This window comes from Lutjanus erythropterus, chromosome 14 (assembly GCF_056507025.1).
Source record: "Lutjanus erythropterus isolate fLutEry1 chromosome 14, fLutEry1.hap2, whole genome shotgun sequence".
NCBI lineage: Eukaryota > Metazoa > Chordata > Actinopteri > Lutjaniformes > Lutjanidae > Lutjanus > Lutjanus erythropterus.
The window spans coordinates 19,311,245-19,326,008 of record NC_139330.1 but is presented as its reverse complement, the minus strand read 5'-3'; the positions used below and the strand labels follow the sequence as shown (position 1 = coordinate 19,326,008).

Sequence of the window (14,764 nt, the reverse complement as noted above, 5' to 3'; positions counted from 1 at the left end):
CTTGAGTGCAAACATATGCACTGACTTTTGAGGCACTGAATTTATCCACCAAGTTGAAAAGCTGAATTTGAAAAGCATTACATTAATGTTTGTCAGGATTAATGATCATATTATCCCCTACTAATGTCTGGTTATGACTTGAAAAATGTAGCTTTTTCTATATAGTCTGAAAATGCCCACAGAGCTGTCATGACAGGAGAAAAAAAAATGTTTCTTTTTCCTGTGCACATAAGTCTGTGTACATTTCTGGCTGTGTAAATGTTTCCGTCTGGAAGCATTTGACATTTTAAACACTAAATTGCTTGCACTTGAAGTTAAAAGACGCTAAAAGCCTGTTACTACAACTCTTGTTTCAAGCACCCATGCTGAATTATATAAAGGGTGACAGGAGAAGTACAGGGATGGAAAGGGAGAGAGAAAACGACCAATAAACACATGCAGATAAGTACTTACGCTTAGCTTCAGGACCACAGTTCCCACGGGGCTGTTCTCAGGTACGTTCACCACATACGTCTGCTGGGAGAAGACTGGACTGTTGTCATCGATGTCTGTAACCCAGACTGAGAGGGTGTAGGTGGTCCGCCGTGGATCCACTGCCCCATCGGAGGCCTCTACCACCAGGTCATATTGGCTCCTGAGCTCCCGGTCAAGAGGCACTCTTGTGTAGATGCTGCCGTTAGCACTGATTATAAACAAGTCAGGATGATTCACAATCCGGTAGCGCACTTCGCCATTAGCCCCTGCATCTGGATCCGTGGCCTGAGGAGATAGAAAATGATCAGAGGGCTTCATTAGGGGTATTTCAATAAAATCTTTGTTTCAATGCATTATTAATATCTGGGCAGTTTGCCCACATTAATTAACTGTCCCCTAAAGTTTTTTGTTTGACCTCGGTTTGGGTGATCTGATTACTGAGGCCCTGTTGAGACCAAGTAACAACATGCATCCTGGAGGATCCGACTACAAGTGGACAGCTCTTAGTACAGGTGTGAACGCACACAAGATGCATTTGAAATTGATCATAGAAAATTACTGTAATGCAAATGTGTATCTGTTTTGACTCTCTTACCTTTAGCGGATGTTTGTCAATACACAGCTAATTGCAATATCCCCAAACTCCCTTAAGAAATCATGCTGTTTTCCAGAGTTGTTGTGTGAGGAACATTAGAAACTTTCTTGATTATTTGGGCCTTCTTGTGTATTTGGCAAATGTTATACATTAAGCTATTTATTCCTTTGTGGACAAAACATTGTGTCTGTTTGTCCCAGACCCAGTTACTACTGTTGAGCTGCTGCTTAAAAACAACGCATTTTACAAATATGTTTATTTCAATAAAGAGCAAGGAAGTGAAACTGCTACAGCAAATTCTTCATTTGTGCCTTCTTGTAAATTCGGCATTAAATGTACTACATGAAGTTGTATTTTACTCATAAAAAAACATTGTGAGAAGCTTTGAAGAGCAGACAGAAAAGCAGCTCTGTGGTGCACTAGGACCTACACTTTTACTTTCTCTGGCCGTTAATGTTTTTGTTTGTCAACTGTGATGTGACAGCGTCAGATTTACACACAGTCAGAAAAATTGTGCATTGTGCTCATAGTTCAGTCATAAAATCCCAGCACACCACAGAACTCTGCTGCCCGGCTGCTGACAGTGCAGGTAAAATATGAGGATCATTGTGGGTTATGAGAGCAGTTTAGTCTGGCATTGAACTAAAAAAAAAAAAAAAAAAAAGAATCGTCAAATCTTCATATTAAAAAGGCCAAATGGACACTCATGGACACTCAACTCACAAAATAACCCTAATGTTTATTTGCATATAAAGCGGGGAAGTGAGATCAAATCACAAATGGTCACTCAAGATGCATCTGGAGATGCATTGTAATGCCTGGTATGAACTCGCCTACATAGAGCTGTCCGCTAAGCCGTCACCAAGGACTCATGGCAACACCAGGTCTAAACAGGCTCTGACATTTGTGGTTTTATCTGATGCAGTTTTCAAGCAATCGTGAAGCACAATGGCCATAACTCACTGCACCAGCACATCTGCACTTGTTCGAGTAGTGGTCCATGCCCACGCAAACTGAACAAAGAGACAACTTGAAATATAGCCTGGAAGCATAATAGTCGACTAATGTTGCAACGGCCATTATCTTACAGCAGACTGAGAGAGTTTCTATGCTGCAAAATATATGAGTGAGTGATCCTGCTAAATAAAACGTCAATAAAAAGTCACCAATAAAACCCCTTTCTCTTCTGATGCTCCTGATGCTGAGATGCCATTTACATATATCAATAAAAGCAGGAGCAGAGAGAGATAATTATTCACCAATACACAGCACATGAATAACAGAATTTAAAACTGAAATGCAGAGATATTGCCCTTTAGGCAAATAGCAGCCGTCATGAGTTTGATGTGATACATTACATGATCCATTAGAGCTGTGAGACCTGTTCTTCATGTTGAGATCAAAGTCTCGGTCTCATTTATGAGCTGAAAACTCTGCATTGCATCAAAAGTAAATCCAAAAGTAAATTTGTTTAATAGCCCACATGTGACTCTTTAAATAAAATTAAATAAAAACTGGATAAAAAAGAAGGGAGGCACATGGTGCTACTCTGGGATGCTGTGATGATCCTGCCGCGCTAAAATAAGTTAGCAGCTTTACACAATTTAATTCCCGGGTGGATATGACAGGTCATTATTATGCCTGTATACGTGTGTGTGTGTTCGTAGTCCAACAGTTTCCCGCGTTGTGGCAATTTTTTGTTGTAATTGAGAGAGAGGCAGAGAGAGGAAGGGGAAGAGAGGAAATAGAGACAGGGGGAGATCAAGCCACATTTCATCTGTCTGTTTGGCAAAAACTTCTCAACCTCAGTGCAAGTAAGGACAAGGCAGTACAAAGAGGGAGAAAAAAGAGCCCGATGAGGAACAGTGGAAGAGGAGGGAGGATGCACACATGGTTGCTAAAAGCTGCCTCCAATTTGTTTTACATGGAGTGCCTGACAAATATTCAAAGCCAAGGCTAAAAATTAGACCTCAGCATTAAGCCTTTGCAAAACAGATGAAAGCACATCATGTCAATATGTGCATACGGATCACTACTTCTCTGCAGTGATTGCATAACAAACATTCTCACTGCTCCTGGCATTGTAAGAGGTGAAATCCAATTAATTCACAGCCAATAATATCAAATAACTTTTTTTTTTTTTGCATAATTCTGTAGCCTCCACATAATGTGTGTATTATAGAGGTCAGCGTAGGGCAGGAAGGCCGGTCAACAGGTCCCACATCACCTGTAGCAGATGTTGGCAGACATGACAACAGAGCTGGTCACCGGCAAAAACTCTCTATGCAATTGTTTAGGGCCAGATCTATTATGGGGGGGCCACATGATCAGTGTGCCTCTCTGTGTTGCTCGCTCCTCACCTCTGGAAAAACCTGCTATTTAAGTGTGTTGCAGACTTGCAGCAGAGAATGAGAGAGAGAGAGAGAGAGAGAGAGAGAGAGAGAAAGTACTCATCTAGATGAATATGAGATATGGAGAATGCAAATATGGACAGAAATGTTCATGTGATATGAACCTGTTTTTGTTATTCTACAGATTTGTGGGTTACACTGCAGACTGGAGTTTCTATTAACAGTGATAAACAGCTTGATCTGTTATATACGCTCATCTCCTCTATAAAATATTTGCATTTTCATTTCACTGCTAACCAGCTGATGTCTCTCTCTATGGAAACAATGATACACTTCTCCTCAATGCTTAAGTGAAATTTATTATTTCAGTGGACTTAAATTGTTAAACTGTAAAATAATTGTTTGATGTGATGGCCTTGCTGCCCTGGCATTTGGCCACTGCACCCCTATGTGCCCCTGCTTGTTGAGTTGCTGCAATTTCTGAGTGTGTAGCCATGGAAAGGCAGGTTAACTATCAAAGAAACAGCAAGAAATCAAGCTTGTTCTAATGAAAAATTAATTAAATTAATTCAAAATAAAAAAATAAACACTTTAATGGCAAGAAATGATGGTTGATGGTTGTGCTGGGACTGTTTTGGGGCCACAAACAACCTCTTGTTTAAAGCCACCAAAATCCGAGGGCCGACCCTGCATGACAAAGCTGAGAGGTAAGGTTGCAATGACTGGCTCTGGTGGTGCCTATTGCCTTTGGTGCGTGTTCCAAAACTCACCCAGATTATTAGCACTAAATCACTAGTGTCTACATCATAGCTCATGTCTTCTTCAGACTGTAACACCATGTCTCAGAGATTCGATCGAGTTTTTCAATCAGGACTTAGTGATATTCCAGGTGCAGACTGTGGGTTGTGAGTTGGTGGGCAGGCTCGGTACACTGATTGCAGGTGCGGGTGGTCGCAACACAAAAAGCATCTTGAGCAGGTGCCTGCAGTCTTTAAAAAAAACATACCCATGTAGACCTCTAATATATAATACCTGAAAAATGTGTCTCCTTTTTGCGCTGGGTGCTGTGCTTTTCATGTACAAAAATAACATCTACATCTACATTATTGCTGAAATCTAAAACTGAATTGCTCACTTATACTAGAGGCAGAATGATGTCTTGCTACACCTCCTGGGTATAGTATTTTCAAAAATAAAACTAAGCGCTGATGTCACCCTCTCAAAACCAAACAAAAAGCTGTGACAACTACATGTGTGAAACGCAGCGCAGTGTTGCTTCAGTTAGGAGCAGAATTAAACTCTACTTTATCAAGGAATCTGCTCTGCAAAGACATACATGGCATTCTGTTCAACAGCCTCTCCAATTAGCAACATTTCCACATGATGCTTACATGATGCGTCTGACACAAATGCTAATCGATTTGTCCTCCGGTCATCTGCGCGCTCAGATTATGGCTTCCTGCTGTGAGCAAACAGAATAGGCTTGTATGGTGTCAGATTTCCAAGTCATAGAATAAATGACTCTATTAGCACAACCAGCAATGCTGTCAATTGTGATAACCTGGTAAGTCGTCTGCAGTCTGTGTGAGCGTGTGTTTAAAATAAGAACAGGTGAACCGGTTCCAATTACTGTAACGATAATCCAGAATGCTTTAGGGTCAGCATTAAGCTTCTTAATAGCATTATGCATTTGCACTGCAGTCATCTTCACCGTTGGCAAATGCCTGAAGCCTCGTGGTTTCCTGCATTATTACTCCCTCTCTGCAGGTAAATTCAAGGTGCTAAAGGGAGAGATTAACTGATTTTACGGTAAAACGTAACATTAAATGTGAAATAATTTAGCAAACACAAACAGTAGCTTAATTCAAGCAGTTTTCTGTCGCTTGACTTTTATTCGGCCCCTTCGTGTAATAGTGAGCTGCAGGGTACTGTTTTGACATTTGCTCAATAAGACCAACTCTTAATGCACTTGCACACAAAGCTCCTGAAAAAATATAAAAAATATCCACATCCGCAGATGTTATCCAGACTTGAGAGCAAGCAGTTACAGAAAATTTATCAGCCTATCAGGATGGCTGATGAAACATGGAGAAATACTTAAGTTGTGTACGTTAAGTGACGGTGCTCTGGCTCCACTATTTCTCGCTTTTCCCATTTTTCTCTTTCACCATCAGCATGTGGGCTTTAGAGAGTTGTCAGTGTCAGGTGTGCTACACCCCAACCAGTCTACAAACTCAACCGATTTAAGCAGCTCTTTCCCTGTGCACACTCCCTCTGTTTTCACCTTGGATGAACTCGATTAATGGTTAATGAAGCATTCAACATTTGGTTGTCCTACTTTGTTGCAACCTCAGATTGTAGAGTCTGTTAAATAAATAAAAAGACCTAAAGCTTCTCCCTCTGCATTCCTACATTTTATCCCTCTTGACTGCCTGTTCACCTTGTGGATAAAAGTGTAAAAATATACAATTATTGGCACTTAAAATCTAAATGCCACGTCTTTTTTTTATTCAAATGGAGGAATCTATTAAGCTAAGAGGCCATAGAGCAGAGTGCAGATAGTTTATCTCCCTGCCTGCAACTACAAACAAAATCTTGATTAAAAAACAGAAATTATAGAATTACAAAATCATTACAAAAACACTTAACAATTGTGATATTTGTGTTACGTTCCCAGTGTCATCTTACTTTGAAGCCTCACCCTAAAGGGCATGGTCTCCTCAAATGCTGTGAAATGAGCACGATCTCTTAAAATGCAAGTATGAGCTCCTCGCATGAAAGATGAGGAAAATGTCTCTGTAAGGATGAAAGGATTACGCAAAGAAGACAATCCAGAAAAAGCTGTAAATGGCACAGAAATAATAGGTTGTAATTTAATAGCACTGGGGGGTCTTTAGGTCTGTGTGTCTACAGTATACACACTTGCCTCTAAAAACTATGATCAGCCTCCAAAGTGTGATGAAATTTAAAGGTTTTATGTCCTAGCAAAAGTATTTCTGGTTTAATTAACTGAGACATATCCTTTTCTATAACCAAGGCAACTCAAAGTGCTTTACAAAAGGCATAAAGATCAAACAAGACTTACAATGACAATGAAAATAAATTTAAACACAATACACGAAAGAAAAACATATGAAATTCTAGATAAAAGGTTGACAGTTACAGAAAAAAAAGCTTCAATCTAGTAATAAATTAATCTTATAAAGGCAGATGAAAATGCAGTTTTTAATTTAGATTTGAAAGATAAAATTAGAGAGAATTTAAGAATATCACAAAGTTTTCATCTGGGTGTAGTATATAGGCAAAATACACCTTAACCATCTGTTTATGTCTTGAGCTACTACTAGATCAGGGGTTCCCAAACTTTTTCGTGTCAGAGATGAGCACAGCAGATGCACATTAGACCACGCTGACTGAATGATAGGGAAATGATACAAGTAAACAGAAAAAGAAAAGATACTGTACAGTATATTTGTACCAGTCAGCGCTGCCTCTTCGGGGCCTTGATCATCCTGTCAGAATTTATTTTGCCAGTACCAGCTGGTCGTTGCTTCGTAACCTTATCCTCTACATAGCTTATAACTACAGCTTATAGCTTCATACAGTATGACCAGTGCCATAAAGAATGTTGTACCATCAGACCGGAGGCAGACAATATGTGAGTTACTGTGGAGTGAACAAGGTCGACATCTTATTGTCATGTCCAGACACCCAGGAGCCTCTCAACATAAAACACGCCATGAGTGAAGGGCTCTGAGACCTCACAGGTCAACAATCATGTTGACGCATAAATCAGACATTCCTTCACATCCATCATTTTGCAACACACTACTGTAGACGTTAACTTGCCCATATTACATAAACCTATGGCACTGGACACTGTCCCACACAGTCTCATAATGAAAAGTCACTGCCCTGTTCTGCCTGCGACTCAACCGTACACTGTGCATGAACTGCAGGTGAAGTCAAAAAGACACAAAGACAAATGCACATCCACATTATTTGCTCACTGTAGCCAGAGACTACCTGGAAGAAGATGCGTGCAGTTCTCCTTGTTTTTATTAAGAGGCAGGCAGCAGCATTCTGAATTGGCTGTAGTTTAATAGTTTGGGGTTTTTTTTTTGGAAAGACCAGATGACAGATGACAGCAACAGTCCGTCCAGCTTGAGATGAAGGTATAAATGAGGATGTGGAAGCTATAATTCTTTCTCCTTGTTTTACAAGATTAAAGTGCTTTGAGGTTATAGTGTTTATGTGCTGCTGAAAGATTTCTGACTTGGTGTCCTCCTTACATCAAGAATTAAAGTGAGCAATACTTGTTTATTCTCTTTGTTGATATATAGCATTATATAAATTTCTTATATTGAAATGATATGTTTGTATGTCTGTAACTTAAATCACGTCCACTTGTTTACTTGCTCAAAGCAGTGGCACAGTTTATTTTAGTCTATTAGGGGTTTTAGGAGTCAAACCGGGCTCGCTTAATTTGTATTTTCATTACAAGTTATAATGAGTTACAGCTGAGCCTGGACCATCTTCAGAGCCTCAACCCGCCTCCATGTGGGGTTATGATGACATTTCACAGATCGTGGCCAACCTTTGACAACCCCCTTCTCCCTCTAAAGCAAGCGCATGGTCCAAGATTAAACTCAAGTCTGCTCAGGAGACCAGAGAGAGAAAGGCATTTTTAAAAGCTCTTTGTACTTTTGTAGCTTCTGACTAAATCTCTGCGGTTTGGAGTTTAGTTCCTGCTTATTTTATCGTTTCATGTTCGCTTTCAGCTGTAAAGGAGGTGTGTTAAGTTACTGCTGATGAAAACCCAACACTTCTTGGTTTTGCTGCTTCATAAAAAAATCTTTTAAACAAAAGGGGAAGAATTGATAGGAAATTAAGTGTTTAATCACCAGTTTATAGCCACTCGACTCAAGACAAGTGCATTAACAGTTAAAAGGCACAACTTCATGCGGGTAACCCTGTTGTAATGGAGATGCAAATCCTTGCCATGCTGGGCTGATGGGCTGAGTCAAAACGAGTAAAGCTAAACCAGCACATATGTATGGAAAAGAAGCTTTTAAGAGCATAGTCTTTTGGTGAAAGAACAAAGTAAATCTGGGTGTCCTCTGTGTAGCTGTGGTGACGAATATTACTGTCTGGCAGGATTTTGCCTAAGTGGAGCATAACAAGTCTGACAAAAGAAAGGTGTTAACGATCAGTGAAATTTCTGATGTCTAATGTGTGTTATTGTTACATAATCTAATCTACTGCTGGATCATTATATTCACCAATTAGTGTCTACAGCATGTAACCTGTGTTTTTTGAAACAGATTTTATGAAACAGTGCTGCATCGGGGAAAAAAAAAGCCTCCATCCCTACTTGATCAGCTACAACAGGCTAAGCTGTAGCCTCTCTATGTGCATGTGCATGGAGAGCAGGATTGTGTTGAGCTAAGTACTTTAATGTATTTTTCTTTCAGTCAGAGAGGCAAGCCTCAGCTCAAGTGGGCAAGGTGCCAGCCGAGAAAACCTCCTGAGGCAGGACAGCAGGAGAGAGACGGTGGGGTTGGGCTAAGCCCCAATCTAGCTGCTGGCTGCATTCGTGAGGAAACACTCAGGAGTGAGACTGAAGGTAGCTTTACCTCATGCAAACACCAAGCTTCCTTCATGTGTCCTTTTGTCTTATTTCACAGTTCATAAACTCGCAACATTTCCTGGTAGTCCTTTTTATTACCCCCTGAAAAATGTAATGGGATCCCTAATGGTAAAACTATATATCTTGAAAGGTGACTGATATGAGCTCCTGTTTACCCTTGGTAATGTTTTTCTTTGCATATCTAATTATACAACCAGACAAAGAAATTAAATGGCACAGAAATAACTACTCTAATCAAAATGTGCCCGATAATCTTTTGAAGTGATCACCCAAGTTTTTTTTTTTTATAGCTAAAAGTTTAAAGCACTTTTGTATCCACCTAAAATACAAAGCAACATCTTGTCCTGTCATATTGGTATGTGAAACAGCACAACAGTGCAACTCACTAACTGAAGAATTACTGAATCTACTGCACGTCTTCATTAGATTGGATAACTCATTATCAAACTAATTACATTCTTTTATTATCAAACTTAGTTCTTAATTATCTTTTTGCGGACCATAATTATTCCATTTTACTTCTGATAATGTGAACCTGCATCAAAGAGCAGTGTCTTAGACAACTTCTTAACTCTCTTTATGACACAAAGAGACATTACATTAGTAATATTGACCACCCATCCCTGCAAACCCCCCAGATTCCTCCTGGTTCACTGTTTTGAAACTTCACTGAATTATACTGAGCTTCAAAACAGTGAGCTGAGAGGAAATGTGAGGATTTAGGTGCACTGTTACATATAAAATCAGGGTATGGATCTGTAGAAGAAATAAAGGCAATAAAAAAACAAAGCCCCTAAGTTTTATTGCCCCATCTGCCATATTGTAAGCATGTACTGTATGTGCATACCCACAGAGGATGCCGGCTGTCATTATTCCATGATTAATCCACTGACAAACATCAGTCCAATTAATCTACAGTAATTAGAAACGTCTGGCTGCTCACTGGTGCTGAACCAAGCCAGTCAATGGGGATGCAGCTCTGATGGACAAATCAGTCCAACAACATCGACCATACTGGAAAATGCAAGGTAATTTTTCTAACGGACAACAATGAGAAACGAGGAACATGTGTGACTCAGTGGTCAGCAGAAGGAACATGTGGATATACAACAGTGGAAAAAACAAAGTGATCTACTGTGGATGGCTAAAAGAGAGAGATATGTGGATGTGGAAAGCATCACACTTACCCTGACTTGTCCTACAAACAGATTGGCCTCTTCTTCTTGGACAGTAAAATTCGTGGGCATGGTGACGTTAAACTCAGGGTCGTTGTCATTGACATCAGTGACGACTATGTTCACAGTGGTGGTGGATGTCTAAAGAAATAAAAAATAACAAAGAGCACATAAAAGACCAATATTACTCAGTGTTCCTTTATATTGAGAATTAATGTTTCAGACACAAAGACCATAAACACACCATAAACTGCTGAAACATAATAATAATTCTGAATATTTTTTATGATTACGACGTGGAGACAACTTTTAAATCAGGCTGACTGCTAAAAACCTACAGATAACTGTAGAGAAACAGCCCAGATTAGCAGCTATTTTTTAATGAGAGGCAAAATGAACTTTCATTGTGCATAACAAAATGTTCCCAGCTTTATTTTTATTTCTGGTTAACAAAAGATAAAAGTACAACAGTCGTCTTGCGTGAAAAGCAGGCCTGGAATTGGCAGTGTCAACTTTTTTAGGCCTCTCAAATTAGTCACTGAAAGTATTTTGGGATGAAGTCATTATTTTCAAGAGGTTTACAATGACTTACAGGATCTTCTTTTTTGCCATCACATTGGCAGTAACAGGATTCCATAGAGAGAGACAGCACATGGACAGCAGCGTAATAAAAATACAGATGTTTCATTCAGGAGACAAGTGCATGTAACACATCTCTAGCTGTCACTGTTGAGACTCCAGTCTGCAGTGTAGACCTCAAAATTGTCGAGTAACATTATGCTTCATGGTTAAAGAAAGTTTATAACATCACTTTATGTCATCACTTCTGTCCATATTCACACGACATCTTTCTCGCAGTCATCCTAAGCACTTTTTCTCTGCTGCATCACACTTCAATAGTCCAGTTGTCCAGCGGTTCATATCAGGGTCAAAATCTAACCCACCACTGTGCACAGATTTTCACGTGATGTTAGTCTCAACAAAAGACACTGGTGTCTGAAAAACTGTAATGACAGGAACGAGGCAGAGGTAAAATTGGCAAAATCAGCCAGGGCAGTGCAGGCTGGGGCATCAAGGTCACTGTGGCCGCAGGGCATATCATTTTTTTATGGGTATAAGGTCAAATTGAGGCGGCATAGCGCCCGCCGGGAAATTCCTGTTATTGCTGTCAGACTTTTCCTGATCAGAAAAGAACAGCCATTTAAAGACAAAATCTGAAATTTTGAGAAACGATGACACAGATTCTAGTGTTGGTAAGCAGTGAAAATGTCAACCATCTGAGTAAACTGAACACAACTTTATTATCATTTAAGTGAGGAATAGTTGGGTGGTATTGCCAGCTGAACAAAGTAAGGCTCTCCCCACGACCCTGGTTGGCAGAGATGATAAGCTATAGTTCATTTCACATAAGGCAGCCAAATTCTGCCATGATATGCTGCAGCAAACCCTGCAAAGTGCACTATTAGAATACATAATTCCTAGTTCAAGGAAATGTCAAAAATCATCCCATCACAAAAAAAACTCAGAATCATTTAGAACAATAGCGATGCTCTCAATGTTAGAAAAAAAGTGTTGAAATGTCAAATCGTTGGTCAAACTATTTTAAAGCTTCTCAGCTGTCACAAAGAGAAAAAAAAGGAGCTGGCAGATCTGCTGGAACTTTCAAATCACATTTATAAAGATCTGAAAACTGTTGACTTCTCATCAACATTTAATACTGTCGGGAGATTTAGAGTCAGTTATGCTTGCTGGCAGTGGTTTATGCATATTATACTCCCATCAGCTTTTCTTTATTAATCCACAGGCAAAAACTATAACTACATTAAGGGCATAGTGTTGTAAAAGTGTATACTATAACACTGCAAACACTGGGTAAATGGTCTGCAGAGGATAAAGCATTCACCTCATGGGATTGAGATCAAACAGACTAGAAAAAGAAGACTTATGTAACTAGTGTTCTAATAAGGTGTTGATTTTGAGCCACAGTAGCAGCACGGCTCGAGGGGTTGCATATTGGTCAGGCTGACACTTTGGTCGAGACTGAAGTATTTTGACAACTGTAAGGTGAGTTTCCTTGAAATTCTGCTCAGGTGTTAATAGTTCCAAGAGGATTCATTATAACAACTTTGATGATCCACTGACTTTTAATTTTGCACCATCATCAGGTCAAAATTGTTTATTTTGTCCAACACTTTTCATTCTCATAACCATGGTTATAGACTTGATGATGATTACTGACAACAGAAAAGGGCACTATGAAATGAATGATGAAATTAATTACTAGACAGAAAGATGCCTACAAACACTTACATATTATCAGTGATATTAAGTGTAATTGTAATGGCAACACGAATACTTTGTTTGCACAAGTACACAGTGAACTCTGCCATTCAGAATTCAAGGTGTACTGACTTTCGGGAAGGATGCATTCACATTCAGAATTCAAGGATTTATTTATGAACAGAAATTCAGAATGGAAGAGGGGGAAATACAAAACAAAATTAATAAATAATTCTGTAGTGCATTTTTGACCTTACGTCAGGTTGAACAGCAGGTAAATAGCGGCAACAAAAACACATAACACAAAAAAAAGTTCAACATCTGGGAAAGTGTCCATCAACTGTGGCTATGTTTGAGCGCCAAGCATCACTGATGTAAAAACGCAGAGCCCTCCTCCCTCATTCTACCTGTGTGTGGCTTCCTGTCAGCTCAGAGTGCGATCTGCTCTACAGGTGCAACAGCCTGATCCAGGATGCTGTGGAGCAGGTCCCTCTGTGTGGGCACAACAGTCTCTGATGTCCCATTGTTTGGCTAGCTTAAGTCCCATTTTGTCATTTTCATTATCCAGGAGCTGTAGCATGGCACCGGTACTCTCTCTAGAGAATACCCTAGTTTTCCTTACATTCAGAGTTAAATTATATTTGTGTGTGTTTTTGCTTGATCACAAAGCTCATTGGGCAAAGTAAATCCCCTCCCCCCCAGCATCATCTGAAATGTTCACTCAGTTGTGGGGTCAGTGTGTACCACCATTAACCTTCAAACAATGACACAGTCTACACACTTAGAGCACTCCTATAAATCAACATAGAAAAATGGCTGAATGTGTGCATTATCTCCAATCTCTCAGTAAAATGGGATGAAGCATATGCAAATAATGGTGTAAATGGTGTCCGTTGGGGGAGGAAGGATGGGTGGGTTGTGGGAGGAGTTGGCCATTGCAAGAAAAAAATACTTCCCAGAAGACATCTGTTTGAAGTCGTCCTGGCAGATGAGACATTGAGCAGCGTGTCACGAAGGAAATGGCCTAGTTAGTGTCACCTTCATCTCGCTGTCTGTTGGGAATTCCGTCACCATTGTTGTGTTCTTTGTTCGAGCTTCTGAGACATACATAATCAGTCTTTCATGTACGAATTGACATGGCAACCCATGGTGAAAACTGTCACACTCCATGCCTCTTTTGCTCTTTTCGCTACTAAAGCTAAGAGGGCGTAGCTCAACCATCAAGTGTGGTGATGGGATCTACTTATATTTCATTTCACAGAAAACCTGAAGCCAATTAACGTCTCCATCCTGGCGTGGGAGTTCTTATCAAAGCCAAAAAAATCCTACAGCACCTCTACGGCCACAAGTGTGATTAATGAGGTGCTATTATTTATTTAACATAAAATAGACGGAGACGTGTGATGTCTCGCCTTCTGTCCTCACTGTCTGGAAGATCCAGAGGTGGCTGATGGTGCTTTGCCTTTCAAGTGACAGCCATGTCCAGAGGCCGTGTTGCAGGGACTGATGTGATTAGACTGTTAGGAGTCATGTACTCTCAGACGGCAAGAAGAACAGCATTACCCAGCATCCCCGGGTGAGTTTTTGCGATATGCGTCTGCTTGGTGCTTTCACACTTGTGAATGCAAATCTTGAATGGGTCACACAGATTACGATTTGTTTCATACACTAGTAAATATAAGAGTCCAAATTCAACAAGTATTATGAAAAAAGTTTCATGTACAGATTTATCTATACTCAAAAGGAGAAGCTCCGGGGGGGAAAATGGCGTGCTTCACTCCTTGTGTCACGTTCCCATGGTTACCAAAGTTCTGTACTAATTACACACCAGAATCCCTTGTCTCCTTGTCGTCGTCTCCTCTGTTCCCTCCTCCTGTGCTCATTTTAATCCACACCCCTCCAGCCTTCCTCGCGGCACTTGGTCTCACTGAACGAGTTCCCTCCACCCTCCCGCAGCCCCTTACCCTCCTCCCTCCTTCGACTTCCTTCGTTTTGTGACAGCATTTCTCCCGACCTGTGACATTTAGCACACACGAGTCAGCCGGTAATTCAGTCTGCGGGACAAGACGTTTTCGCACACACAGACACACACTCGCTGCACAGATAAAGGGCGTCGGTTTGAGCAATCTGTCCATCAATGTTAGGACAAAGAGCACCAGCTTGTGGTTACCTCATTCTGTGAGGTGAAGCCCCGTCTTACGCTCTCTTTATTTATTTGCTCTTTTCTCTCTGACCCTGT

General features: G+C 40.3%; 1 protein-coding gene across 2 annotated transcripts in view; it reads right to left on the bottom strand.

Moving 5' to 3' along the window:
* Window positions 1–14,764, bottom strand: part of LOC146315483 (protocadherin-15-like) — a 278,737-nt gene that overhangs the window by 85,373 nt on the left and 178,600 nt on the right. For both annotated transcript variants that reach the window (XM_084735432.1, XM_084735431.1), the window contains 2 exons: window positions 10,258–10,386; window positions 454–759 (listed from right to left, as the gene is read on the bottom strand). In XM_084735432.1, coding sequence (XP_084591558.1) covers window positions 454–759; window positions 10,258–10,386 — 435 coding nt within the window. The remainder of the gene's footprint in view (window positions 1–453; window positions 760–10,257; window positions 10,387–14,764) is intronic.